The sequence below is a fragment of the Leucopleurus acutus genome (genome assembly GCF_964270905.1).
Source record: "Leucopleurus acutus genome assembly, chromosome: 12".
NCBI classification, from domain to species: Eukaryota; Metazoa; Chordata; class Mammalia; order Artiodactyla; family Delphinidae; genus Leucopleurus; species Leucopleurus acutus.
In genome coordinates this window covers 48,385,135-48,398,988 of record NC_139154.1, presented here as the reverse complement: position 1 = coordinate 48,398,988, position 13,854 = coordinate 48,385,135, and the positions used below count along the sequence as shown (strand labels likewise).

The window sequence follows — 13,854 nt, the reverse complement described above, 5'->3', positions numbered from 1 at the left end:
CTTTCAGTGGTAGAAAAGATGGGGCCTGGGGACCCATGTCATTGAGGCTGTAGGTTGGTGTTGGCAGCCCTGCTTCTGCTGCTGGGTCTCTGCCCTAACCTCATCCTCCAAAAGAAAAGCAGGAAAATGCTTTCAGCCCTTGCTCTCTTTCTCTGCCATAAGCCCTTTTTGCCCCAGGCCACTCCCCTTCCAAACTTTCCTCCTGATATATACTTGATGCTATCCATAGGTTCCTGTAATTTTCTTCCTTTGTGCCTTTGCTCACACTATTCCCTCCTCCTGCAGTGTCCTTTTCCACCATCTCCACCTAAGTCCTATTCATTGTTCAAGGCCCCCGCTCAAATTCCACCTCCACCAAGGGGCTTCCCAGATTTCTCCAGTAAAAATTATTCTCCCATGCGCTCCCAAGAGAAAAGGAAGGAAAAGAGGTTAAATGAGAGTTTATTAGGCACTTGATCTATTTCAAGTACTTTAGCATATGTTACTTAATTTAACCCTATGAGGTTGGTATTGCCCCGTTTTACTTGACAAAGATAAGATTCTGAGAGGTTAAGCAGTCTGAATAAGGCCACATAACTACTGAGTGGTGGTAGACAGTCTGACTTCAGAATACAACTTTCCAACTTAGCACATTTGGTCTCCTATTACTAGTGTAAATTCACTCCTCTAGCATGGTGTTTTGCATATAGAAAGCTTTAGTTAAATGTTTGTGACATCGAATTCTCTTGCCTCCTTACTGTGTTTCTCCAGTTATCTGTTACAGGATTCTCCCTGCCTTAATCATATAGGAATTGAGTAAACTGGGGCTGGAGCTAGCCAGGTAAAGACCCTGAAAGAGTCAGATATGGTTGCCTCCTGAAGTGTGAGCTCCCTAGGGATGATTAAGCAAAGGCTGTCAGCCTTGTGAATGTTTCCACTACCCTAGAAAGGATGTTGCAGTATATTCACAAAATTTTAGAATGTTAGAGCTGGAAAGGGATTAGGAAATCACCTCATCTATTGGTTTCCTAACAGTTTTAGTTGTGGGCCCTTGTTTAAATGTGGCTTTTTCTAGAAGTATACGTGTATTTTTTAAAAGCTTAGGTAAAGAAGAACCTGTGATACCCCTTCCCCAAACATCTATAAAGCTCTAAAACTGAGGAGCCCAGTTTGAAAAACAAAGTCCAACCTCCTAATTTAACAGATGAGGAACTTCAAGTCTACTGATGACCAAGGCTGCAAACCCGCTAGTTATGAAACCAGTATCTAAACTGGAGGTTCTGTAATCCGAATTATTTCCATGGAACAGTCATCTTTACGCAGCATTTCTAAAGGCTACCGTGCACAAAGCATTGAACTAGTTGCTATGAGGACGACAAATACGAACAAGACCCAGTTCCACCCATTCAGGGGCTCACAGTTGAGGCTAGTGAAGAACTTACAGACTTTTTTTTTTTAAAAAAGTAACACACACGCACGCATTTAACTATGGCTAATAGTTTCCAAACTATGATTCCTGAGACCGAGAACGACGTCTGGACCTTGGCCAGTTCCGGGATGCGGGAACAGTGAGAGTCTATCCAGGTTAAGAGGCCCGTACAGCAGGGAGAGAAAGGGCAGAAGCAGACAGAGGTCGGACCCACGTGAGCAGGCGGGCCCCGCACCAAGACTCAGGGCAGCCCGAGCTGAGCCCCTCTCCACGGTATTACTGGCTGAATCCACTCCCATTCCCACCCTGGATGCAGGGGAAAGCCTTAGGGGTCAGCCGAGCGGAAGGGGCGGGATTTGGGGCGGAAGTCCCTCCGCCGCTCAGGTCACGTGGGAGGGGCTGAGATCGCGCGCTGGTGAGTAGCGAGAGTTCCGCGGTCACCCGCTTAAAGCGCAGAGATCCCGTAGCGGCAGCAGCGTTTGTGACCGTTCCAGGCCCAGGGAGTCAGAGGCCGTTTTTCTGGGGTGGAGTTGGGCTCAGGAAGGATGCGGGGTGGTTCCAACTGAGAGTCTGAATCTGGGGACCGACCAGGCTCTGGGTGAAAGCCAGAGCAAACCTGTCCTCTTGTGTGCCTCGGTCGGGACAGAGGCCCCCAGATAGACCTGCTTCAGGGCTGGGGGTGGGGTGGCGGGTGGCGGCCACCGATATTCCATAGCCGCCCACAGCCTTCCTCTCGTCCCCGATTGCCTAAGGGGATCCCTGTGACAGGAAGCTGTCCAGGAAGCCTCTGCCCATTTAGAAGCGGGAGGGGAAGAGGGAGTGGGCACAAGGGAAGGACAAAAGTCTCTTTAACTGTGGAGAGGGGCAGTGGGGGTGACCCCCCTCTCCTCTCGCCTTGACAGAAAGCATGGCACTTTGGCGGGCATACCAGCGGGCTCTGACTGCTCACCCGTGGAAAGTACAGGTCCTGACAGCTGGTAAGTGTCCCTGTGGGACCTAGTGGTACCAGCGCAGGCTGATCTGGGAGGCAGAAGCTCGCTGCACCCCCGCCATCATTTTTTGCTTTCATTCAGACCCCTTGAAGGATTGGCTCTCACCCCAGTCTGTTTTGGAGGGAGCGTCCCCAAGGCTGTTCTTAAGGAAAGGGCTATGCATAGATGACCTGGCTATAAAGTAGGATCTGAAAGTCCTCACAAACCTGAGGAGTCATCCCCTTAGGATAAAGAAAGGCATTGCCCCGAGGAGCCCTTAACTTAGAAAATGAACAATAACAAAGGCTCCTTTAACATTTCACAGTGTGCAAAACACTTTCAGCACGCATTATCTCATAGGGTCCCCACAAAGGTGGGGACACAAAGTGGGCTAAGATTACTTGGGTCCACATTAGATCACACACCTAGTAAGTGCTGGAATCAGACTCTTACCCCAGTTTATTTTTCTTAGTATTGTTCTTATTGTGAAATATATCTTAATACACACAAAAAAATGATTAAGATATGTGTGTACCATTGAAATAAAAGTAAACTGAATACTCCTGTATCAGTACCCAGCTTTGAGACCCCTTGAATGCCTGTCCCTAATTCATACATCCTAAGAAATAACCACTTTCCTGAGTTTTGTTTATATCATTCTTTTGCTTTTCTTATAGTTTACTATCTATGGATGTATCCTCAAACAATATACTAATCAAGGATTTATTTTTACTCTAAATCCAGTGATTGAGTAGCGACCTCACAAAGGTAACCCAGTGACTTACCTGTATTTATTTTCATTTCATTTTGCAGATTAGCTAATATGAGAGGAGATGGCACAGAGATAAATTTTATAGGGGGAAGGATTGGAAGGCCTGTGACTATTGGGGCAGTGCGAGAGTGACCAGTTAAGATAAGGTCTTGCCTATGTTTAGAGGAAGGGAACAGGATTCTAATGAGGACCATGGGCTTCTGAGAGGAAGACTGTTAAAAAGGGGTGGGGTGGGGGGTTGCTACTGAAAGCCAGGATACAACAGAATTCCTGTTACTGGAATAGCCCCACATCAGCACTAGGAACTTCATTGAGTGACTGGCCAAGGAGTCTTTTGCTCCTCCCTGGGCCCCTCTCCAGCCTCCTGTGCCCAGCTATCCCCCATCCTGTCCTCAGAGTGTCCGTCAGCCTGCATGACTCACCTGGCTGCGTGTGTGGTGACTCATGCTGTACTGGGTGGCTGTGATGGGAACTGACACGCTGGGCCCTTTGCCCAGCCTCAGATTCCCCCAGGGACCCTAACTGCCAGAAGGAAGTTTCCCCCCTCCCCTTTGTGGCCATCAAGAATAGGGAGGGAAGGATGGTCCTTGTGTTTCCTTACCCAAGGGATCTGCAGCTGACGAAGGCAGGAGCTAGAGCTCCAAGGGGTCCGAGTGCAGATACGTAGCTGAACTGGGGTGCTGGTCTGTCAGTGCTGGAGTGCTGTGGCTCCACACCCCAAGTCTTCCTGAGGCTGTGCCAGTATCTCAGCCCTGAAGCAACCTCTAGGTAGCACTTTTCTCAGACTTTCCCAGACCTTTCAGACTTTTCCTTCCCTGCTGCTCAGTGTACTCGAATCAAACTAATAAAGGGGGGAGGTGGATTTAGCTCACTGAGCTGTTTTTAGATCCCAGCACAGTAGTTCCTAAGGTCCCATGGCATAGCTCATCACACTGGAAAACAATAGAGATTTCAGACTTGGAGTTAGAAGACCAAGGTTTGAATCTCAGAGCCATAGCACTTAGTAGCTGTGTGAATCGGGACAAGAAAATAAACCTCTTTGAGCCTCAGTTTCCTCGTTTAGAATTTGAGTTTAGTTATATGACCTCACAGAGTCAGTGTAGAGATTATCTCTGAAAAGGCTTTAGAAATCAGAAAATGCTCAAGAAACTTAAAGGCTCCAGGAGTTGGCCCTTTGTATGAGTGTTGGCAACCCAAGAACAACAAGCTCTTATTTTTATAGTGGTGCTTGGGTTGGGTTTGTTCCACTAGCCATAAATTTGGAACATGGATAACCATCTAGCCTCAGTTCTCCAAAAAGTAGAGTCTGAAGCTTCTTTGCAGGTACTTTGTTAGGAAGTAATCCATGGTGGGGAGAGAGGGAAGAGGAACAGCCAATAGAAGGGTGCGTTATCAAATGGACACTGCTTAGGGCACATGGCTGCTCAGTCCCTTAAAACTGACTGAGAAGCTCTTTGAAATGCCTCTTAGGACTTTATGGGTGAATAGTCTTTTCTGGAGAAAAGGAGAAACCTTTACCCACCGGCTCCATCCCACGTTGGTCAAAGGTTTGCCACATGGGATGTTGATGCCCGTGCTCTGTGCTCTACCAGGTTGCACAGGCATCATCCCCAGGTAAAGCACCAGTAGCTCAGCCTCAGGTAAGGCACAGGCCTGAGACAAGGACCCATCAGCTGAACTGCAGTGGTGGCTGCAGTAAGAGATAAGTGAATCAAAAAGATCTGATATGGTTCAAAAGAAGTGTCTGGTACACCTATTTTGGGCCAAGCCAGAGTCAGGAATAGGGCAGCCTGGGCAAAGGTCTGCTGTGTGTTCTGCAGAGTCTAAGTCAGCCTTCTCTCATCCTTTCCTGAGGGCCCTTCCAGTCTCCAGGGGGCCCAGTTCCATCCATCTTAGGCCACTCTGGTCCTGCTGTGGAAGCAGCTGAGCTTCTGCAGACACTGGTTTCCCTGCAATCTGAATGTGAGAGCTCAACAGGCATTAGAGACCATCCAGTCCAGCCCCTGATACTACAGAGAAGGAAACTGAGGCACGAGGGAGGAGTGATATGCATGAGGTTTCATGGTCAGTGGTGGAGCTGGCATTAGAACCTGGGGCACTTCCCAATGCACTGCCCTGCAATTGAGACACCTGGGACCTCAGAATGCTGAGTATAGTTCCAGCTGGTCTGGGCTTAGGTACCTGACAAGCTGCAGAACCCTGCATTTTGTCTTACTTTCTAGCAGTGGGAAGGGTTCAGGCCAGGAGTGGGGAGAGCACTCCCACGGATCCCGGAGGAGGTGCTCCCCTGTCACTGCTGGGCTTCAGCTCCCTCCACACTCCGCCAGACCAAGCCCCTACCCCAGGCGGCTATTTAATTATTGGAGACTTCTGGAGAGGAATGAGACAGCACCCTGGCCCCCTGCCAGCAGCTACACCTGCCGACCCAGGCCTCCCATAGTCAAGGACAGTTTCCTGCTCCTCATTCCAACTTCCTGCCCCTCAGTTTTCTCATCTTCCATTAATACTTTGGTTTCTTGCATCTAAGACTCAACACACAAAAGCCAGGAGAGGAACAAAATAGGGGAAGTAGAGAACTTACCCCCACCCATGCCTAGGATGAGGGCATGCAAGTTGGGGCTTTTCCACTAGCGGGCAGAAGGTGGTCCCAAATAGATCTGTGCTCAGATGCAGGCACTCCCCAACCCCTACCCCCCGCCCCACTCTGCTGAATCTGATGGCGAGTGACAGCATGAGAACTGGCACCTACCCAGGGGCATGATGTCACACCCACGCCAGCGTCTGCCCGCTGGGCTCTGCACCCAGCCTGGCATTGGGGCATCACCGCCCGGCAGCCCCTTGTCCTGCCCCATCGGGGCTCAGGCATTATGTCTTGGCAGGCCTGTAGTCCCAACGTCCTGGAAACAAGTCCAAGGAAAGGGGAGCCAGAGCACTGGAGGGTCCAGGTCAACCAAATATGTCCAAGAGGACTCCCAGAGCGTAGGACGGTTGGGGTCTGTTTGGGCTCTGGGTTGGGGAAGGTGGGATGAGGAATCTGGATGTCAGCCCTTCCTGCTCAATCACTCTGACCAAAAAAGGCCTTGCTCTGTGCTTAGACCAAAGCCTTAGAGCTCCCTGGAGCTGCTGCAGGCCCACGGGGCCTCATGATCTGTGTTCCTCCAGAGGAGGAACTGGGCATGGTTCTGTCTGAAATGGACAGAACTGGCAGGGCTACAGGCTACACACCACCTGCTCACTCCTGCTGCTTGGTTGTCTCTCAGGCCTGATGGGCATGGTTTGGGGGCCTGGAATCCATCTTTCTCAAAGGCTGCAGGGTTGCAGGACTGTGGGACTGCACGTCAGGGACTTTGCTTTTAACTCCTGCTCTGCCTTTAGCTTGTGTGACTGTTGGTAAGCCGTGAAGAGTGAAAACACCCCTCTCTTTGTGACTGTTTCCTTCCCAAGAATATTGCTGCTTGCCCTCCCCACAAGGTGACAAGGAACAGAGGTGTTCACATTCTGGGGAGTGAAAGACAGAGAGGAAGTGCGTTAGTCCAGGAAGTGTCTTTGATATGCAGGCCTTTGGGGCCTTGTTTGGGCAGGAACCCCCCATGAGTAGCAGCCACAGGAGCTTCTTGGTACCCACTGGCCCCTGAGCCCAGGTCTCAGCCTCTGCTGGGGATTCCCTGGCCTCCTGTACCCCCTTGAGAGAAGGCCTGGTTTTAGGCTCCATTCCTTAGCAAGTCACCTCATCTCTCAAAGACATTAAATGGGGGTGTGACCTCTACCTTCCAGACCTTTTGTGAGGATTAAATGTATGAGAGCCCTTTTGTATACTGTAAACATCTTGCCAAATGTCAAACTGTTAGTCCCTTCATTTAAGCAGTGACTGTCTTTCTGTTCCCCCTTCCTCAGGCCTCGTCAGGGTCACTCTTCCCTTATGCATGGCCACAACAGCTCCCTCTCCTCCCTGGGCACGCAGCTGGTGACCCCAAGTTGTTAGGGAGAGGGGATAGGGTGTTCAGTGCCAACTGTGGAGGGGGAGCGAGCCTTCAGCCCCACTGCTCCTCACACCTTGAGCCTGGGTGCATCCTTTGGGCTACACTTGGCGTCCTCTGTGCCCTTCCCAGGGCAGTCTTGTTGTCTGGGTGGTACCTCTGACATTTCTCCCAGTTTATTTTCTGAGCACCTGCCAGGCTCGGTATGGTGGGGGATAAGAGAACAAAGACGTCTAGGATTCTGTCCTTGCCCTCTGGGAGGCCATGTCTAGCCATGTTCTGGGAAGGGCCTCCACCACTTTGGGAGTTTCAGGGAGAGGAGAGGCAGGCCTCCCTTGGTGGGTGTGCTGGGGGTCCCAGCAGCTGAGGCCAGCAGCCTAGGTCACCTGTGGGTGCCCCAGCCCGACCCCAGCTCTCAGCCTTACTCAGCTGCCTCTGACGAGGCTGCACAGGGGCAGGGCTGTGCAGGGGTGCGGGCGAAGAGCAATGAGTGTGCAGCCAGCACGGACGTCAGAGCCAGCTCCGGGCCAAGGATGAGGATGTGTTTGCCCAGTGCTAATTGAGGGCACAGGGACAGTGATGGCTATGGGGCTGGAGGGGACTCTCATTACTCACTGTGATGGACAGGCAAGCAGAAGGTCATACAGTCACTCCCAAGTGGCCCTAGTAGAAGTGTGTGTTTGCTAGAAACCATCACACCACCATCACTGACGGGGGCTCTGTAAACAGTGATGGTTTCTTTTTTTTTCTTTTTTTGGCTGCGTTGGGTCTTCGTTGCTGCACGTGGGCTTTCTCTAGTTGCGGCGAGCAGGGGCTACTCTTCGTTGCGGTGCACGGGCTTCTCATCGCAGTGGCTTCTCTTGTTGCGGAGCACGGGCTCTAGGCACGCGGGCTTCAGTAGTTGTGGCACGCGGGCTCTAGAGCGCAGGCTCAGTAGTTGTGGCTCGTGGGCTCTAGAGCGCAGGCTCAGTAGTTGTGGCGCACGGGCTTAGTTGCTCCGCGGCATGTGGGATCTTCCCGGACCAGGGCTCGAACCTGTGTCCCCTGCATTGGCAGGCGGATTCTTAACCACTGCGCCACCAGCCAAGGAAGCCCAAACAGTGATGGTTTCTGTCTTGGTTTCTGGGTGTGGGTGTCCCACTAGTGCTACTTGGAGCTGGGTGTCTGTGCAAGAGAGGGGAGGGGAAGCGGGTGCAAAGACCTGGGGAGAAATGGCCTTAATACCTGTTGGCAGCTCAGTCTGAGGCTGTGAATGGGAAGTCTGGGTGTACCTGACTGTGCTGGGAGGTGACAGGATCCTTCCTTGCAGGGACTCGTAGCAGCTCAGCCAGGCATCCTCCTGCCTGGGACCATTTGAACACTTATGTTTTAGAGTTATTCTTGCTGTTCTCCACAAACAGAGATCCCAAAACCAAGGTGAAGACATTGGCCAGGGCCTTGCCTTCGGCTGGGGGGAAAAACAACCCCAGGATCCCTTAGCGTTCTGCACATGATCTATTCATAGTAAGGTGTCCTGGAAAGAACACTGTCTAGGAAATCAAGCCACCTGGTCCTTGGCCTTGGCTCTACCACTTACTGGTTATGTGAGGTCTTGGACCTTCGTTTCCATCCATAACTCTAGAGTAAGGGGTTTGCACAAAAACTTCTGGAAGGCCTTTCCAATTCCGACAGTCAGTGCATCTCAGCCCCTGGCACCTCACATTCTCCTTCCCCTACCTGCGGTTTCTGAGTCCAACTTTCCTTCACTGCTCAGTGCAGTGTTCTTGGGCCCTGGCCTGCTCAAGCCTGCTCATCCCAGTTTCTAACAGGACACATATTAAATATCACCACCCTTGGGGAGGCGTTACCATCCTTGAAGCAGCAGGAAAGACTGGCCATTTGCCCCAGAATGAAACCCCTGGCCTCAGAGTGCCAGAGCCTCATTCAGTGAGCAGACTTACCTCCCTCCTTGGGATGGCAGCTTGTCCCTGGGAGGTGTCCTGACAACACCTGTGTACCCTGCACAGGGTCTCTGATGGGCCTGGGTGATGTTATCTCACAGCAGCTGGTGGAGAGGCGAGGTCTGCAGGCACACAAGACTGGCCGGACCCTGACCATGGTCTCCCTGGGCTGTGGCTTTGTGGTAAGTTCTGCCCACAGCAGGGCTGCCGGTGGATTGGACAGTGGTTTCAGTTCCCTGTCATCCTTTAGTTTCCCTTGGACCCTCTCACATCTAAGCCAGCCTGGAGTGTCTGCTCCCCCTGGGGTTTGGTTTCTAATATGCTGGGGAGGAGCTTTGTGATGTAAAGGCCTAATGCTCCCCTCTGCATCCCTGCTCCTCTCTTTGGGGGTTACTTTCAGGGCCCTGTAGTAGGAGGCTGGTACAAGGTTTTGGACCGGCTCATCCCTGGCACCACCAAGGTGGATGCACTAAAGAAGATGCTGTTGGATCAGGTGAGCACAAGAAAAGGGAGTTGGGGAGGGTGAGCTGTGTCAAGGGAGGGCAGGGGTTTAGGTGCTTTAATTTCTCTTCCCTAGGGGGGCTTTGCCCCATGTTTTCTGGGCTGTTTCCTCTCACTGGTAGGGACACTCAATGGACTGTCAGCCCAGGACAATTGGGCCAAACTCCAGCAGGTGAGCTGGGCAGGTGTGGGGATGATTTCTGGATGGCAGGCCGGCAGGCCCAGGGGAATGAGTCAGGCTTCATGGGGATGGGAAGGGTGGAGGTGCAGGCAGAGCCCCAGCTCTGGAGGAGAGGAGCTGAGGGGCAGTGGTGCAGGGGTGTCTTCTCTGAACAGAAGTCTCTATGTGATACTCAGATCAGGAGGTCTGAGCTACCTGGAAATGCAAATGTTCACTTGTTCCTTCTCTTGTCTCCTCAGGATTATCCTGATGCTCTCATCACCAACTACTATGTAAGAGCTGACACCTCAGCTGCCTCTTCTTCTTTCTTGAGTCCAGAAGTGCCAGGGACTGGGGGTCCTCCTGACACAGAAATCCCTCAGTTGGGATTACTCTCTCATTCCCACATGGGCACCATACTCAGGGAAGCACTCACCCAGTTGTGCAATGTATTCTTGTCTGTAGAAGCTGGAGTCAGACCAGGCAGGGAGTCTGGGGTCAGGTGATGGAGGCAGCCCACCAACCTTTACCTTCTCTCTGTTGTAGCTCTGGCCTGCTGTGCAGTTAGCCAACTTCTACCTGGTCCCTCTTCATTACAGGTATGACAGATCCCCACACCACCCTTCAAGGAAGATGCACATTATGAACGGTTGGAGACAAAGTGATTCTCATTTTAACCTTGAACTACCTTAGACCCCCCAGAACACTCTGCCCTGGTCAGAGCTCCTCAGACTCCTGAGCATTTTATTACAGAGCATCCCAGAGTGTCTGCCCGCTGACTTCTTTCATCTTCCTAGGGAGGATCTTGCTCCACAGTCCTTGTCTCCATCCCACCTGGGCTCTCTACCTTTGATGGCATGTCTGCAGGGGCAGGGCTATGGCCTAGGTTAGGCAGAAAGGTAGACCAAAGAGACAAGTAGGAACGTGGTCAGGTTAGTCCACTGCAAAATATTATTTTATCCTAGACAATAAAGGTAGTTGCTGAAATCTCTGTAAAAATATATAGTGGAACCAAGATGAGTGGTTAAAATCATTGGAGGTGTGGGGGCTTTGGGAACAGGGAAAAACATGAAACTCTTCAGAGGGGACAGGCTCAAAATGGACATGAGTAGCACAGCTAAAAGGAGTATAGACTTATGAACTAAATGAAACTTTAGGGTCCTTGCAGTGCTCTTTGGAACCAGAGCAAGGTATGTTTAAAATAAAGAGAAGGAAGTGCTGCTTTATATGGCAGGCAGCACATTTTTCGGAAGATGAGATCTCAGCTGTACAAGACGGACAGATGTGTATTTAGAAGGAGCCTGGACAGGAGTACGAATAATGGAGCCATGCATGGCGAGATGGCGGCTGAGGGGGGGTTAACTTTGGAGCTTTTGTCCAGGAGACAGAGCTCTGGGCTGGCACCAGAACCCGAGCTGGTTTTCCTCTCATCTGAGCCACACATCCCTCCATGGGGGCTGAAGGAAGGAGAGCTAAATCTGGGCATTCTTGGAAAGAATCCCCCTTATCCCACTGTACTTTCCCATCTCTCCCTGCTTGATTGTCCTTGTTCTGCTGCTTCTTCACGGTACCATCCCTGTTCCTTAGGTTGGCTGTCGTCCAGTGTGTTGCTGTTATCTGGAACTCTTACCTGTCCTGGAAGGCACATCGGCTCTAAGTCTGCCTCACTCCATCATTTCAAGCTTGCAGCGATGCAGCTTGACCCTGGAAGGGTCAAACCACCTCCTCAAAGTGGGCACATTGGTTTTCACAGGGTTTGGTGGCTGGTCAGAACTTAATGGGGTTAGCACTCTGAAGTGGCCTGTTTCACTCTAAAATGTAACCTGACTCCTACTGAAATCACTAAAACCTTTATAATGGTCTTATACCCACCACATAGTAGGCACTCCATAAATACTTGTTGAACCATATGATTTTGTCACCTTCAGTTTACACTCATATCCCGGCAAGTACCACTCATCCCCACTCTTCATAGACACATCTGTTTTTCTAACCCTTCCCAGCCCTAGTCTAGCTCCAATTTTGGGGGAGCCCCTCAAGCTCTTTGTATGGTGCCTCCATAAATATATTTCTAAATAGGTAAAATCTGGAACTTGCAGAGGCAATGAGTAAGACCCAGCAGAAACCGACTGCGGAGTCCCGTTTTCTAGAGTTTGGAAAGAGCCTGGAGATGACTAAGCCCAATCTTTTACAGATGAGGACACTGAGGTCCACAGAGGTGAGGTGCCCTGTCCACACCATGAGTTACAGGCAGAGTAGAAACTTGAACCCACATGCTATAGTTTGAATGTTTGTATACTCCCCAATTTATATGATGAAAACCTGATGCCCAAGGTGATGGTATTAGGAGGTGGGGCCTTTGGGAAGTGATTAGGTCATGAGGGCAGAGTGCTCATGGGATCAGTACACTCACAAAAGAGGCCATGTGATGAGACAGCAAGAGGCGCCATCTGTGAGCCAGAAAGCAGGTCCTCACCAGACACCAAACCTACTGGCACCCTGGTCTTGGACTTCCCAGCCTCCACAACTGTGAGAAATAAATGTCTGTTGTTTGTAAGCCACCCAGTTTATGGTATTGTTGTTATAGCAGCTCAAACACTTAAGACCAAGTTTCCTTACTTCCTACCCAGTGATCTTAACCTGGAGGTCAAAGATAAAGTAATACTGCTGCTGTGATTCCCAGGAGAAAAAGTAACTTGGCTAAACTCCTGCTTTGGGGCAAACCTATAAGCAGATGGACCAGCCTTCTGTTGTCTGAAAGCACCCTGACCAGAGGCCCTCTTTTTTATGGTGCCTCAGTCAGACAGCCCTAGAATTTAGATCCTGGGGCTAGAATGACATCAAAAATCCTGGCAGCTTAAGCTGCCTCAGACGCCTCTTGGGTGGGCACCATGATGGTAGCTGAGTGCCAGCAGTGCTGTCCTGATTGCCTCCGTTTACAGAACTGATAGCTGGAGCAAGGGACTGGGTCTGAGCAGGACAGCGTTCTCCAGAGGCCTCTGGCCCCTTCTAGAGGCTGAGGACAAGGTCAGCACCATGGACAGCCCCCGCGGTCCAGTCTTCCTTTCAAGTGCCAGAGAAGACTGCAGATCTGGACTAGTCTGGTCTGGGGACAGGCCCCCTGGTCACTGCTGGCTGTTCTAAACAGGTGAAGGACTCTCATGGCTGGAGCAGTCTTTACTCCCCAACAGGCTTCTCCCTCTCTTGAGCCAGGTGTCACTTCCAGAGACGCGCCCCACGGGGTCTCGCAGCCGCAAGGGTCGGACTCGGAGCTAAGGCCGTCATTGCTCTACAATCAGTGCATGTTCCTCGCTGACGTCAGCCGGAGCTGTCCTGGCGCTATATAAGGCTGGCAGCAGTCCCGGGACAGACCCCGTGTTCCCCAAGGCGCCCTCAGCCCGCCCCGAGGGACCGAGACGGGAGCTCCTTCCTGCAGGGTACAGACGCTCTCCGGCAAACTGTGAGTGGCTCTCAGCGTCCGCCCAGACTCCCTCAGCACCGGGACTGCGCTCAGCTCACCCACCGCGACCCGCCAAGAGGGAGGGAGGGAGAAAAGGGTGGCACAGGACTAGGCAGCGGCTGGGCCTGGAGGGAAGGCTGTGGGCACCGGGCAGCAGTCGCAGGGGCCCGACAGGGGCGCTGGAAGTGCGCGGGAAGGAGAGTGGCTCCCCCTGCGACTGCCCCTGGCGCGCCTCACCCTGCGCTGCGCCTGTGTGTCCAGGGCCGGTGGTACCATGAGGCCGGTGGGACGTGCGGCGCTGCTGGCGGCGCTGCTGTTCCTGGCACAGCTGCGCCCGGGGAGCAGCCAGTGGAGCCCGGAGGCGGCGGCGGCCGGAGTCCAGGACCCAAGTCTACGCTGGAGCCCCGGGACACGGAACCACGGTGGAGGGGCCCGCGCGCTCCTCTTGCTGCTGGCGGAGCGCTTCCCGCGCCGCGCGGGACAGGGCCGATGGGGATCCGCGATCACAGGCGAGCGGCCGCGACGGGACGACCCTCCGCTGTCCATTGACCTCACCTTCCACCTGCTACGGACCCTGCTGGAGCTGGCGCGGACGCAGAGCCAGAGGGAGCGCGCCGAGCAGAACCGCATCATATTCGACTCGGTGGGCAAGTGATCGGCGGGGT

At 52.3% G+C, this 13,854-nt stretch overlaps 2 protein-coding genes across 3 annotated transcripts; both read left to right on the top strand.

Annotated features, from left to right (window-relative positions):
- The first annotated feature begins 1,802 nt into the window (after positions 1–1,802).
- Positions 1,803–12,242, top strand: MPV17 (mitochondrial inner membrane protein MPV17). Of its 2 annotated transcripts, XM_082851359.1 has the most exons (8): positions 1,803–1,823; positions 2,311–2,385; positions 9,135–9,250; positions 9,469–9,561; positions 9,646–9,741; positions 9,990–10,022; positions 10,276–10,328; positions 11,317–12,242. In XM_082851359.1, the coding sequence occupies exons 2-8, from the start codon at positions 2,316–2,318 to the stop codon at positions 11,384–11,386; spliced, it is 531 nt and encodes a 176-aa protein (XP_082707485.1). In that variant the 5' UTR covers positions 1,803–1,823; positions 2,311–2,315; the 3' UTR covers positions 11,387–12,242. The 2 variants fall into 2 exon arrangements, with proteins under 2 accessions (XP_082707485.1, XP_082707484.1); XM_082851358.1 differs by lacking the exon at positions 11,317–12,242 and having other exon boundaries at positions 10,276–11,049.
- An 879-nt stretch (positions 12,243–13,121) lies between these two features.
- UCN (urocortin) lies at positions 13,122–13,844 on the top strand (the record flags this gene model as incomplete). The annotated part of the gene is made up of 2 exons (XM_082851276.1): positions 13,122–13,189; positions 13,451–13,844. The coding sequence occupies exon 2, from the start codon at positions 13,464–13,466 to the stop codon at positions 13,842–13,844; it is 381 nt and encodes a 126-aa protein (XP_082707402.1). The 5' UTR covers positions 13,122–13,189; positions 13,451–13,463.
- Positions 13,845–13,854: the final 10 nt, after the last annotated feature.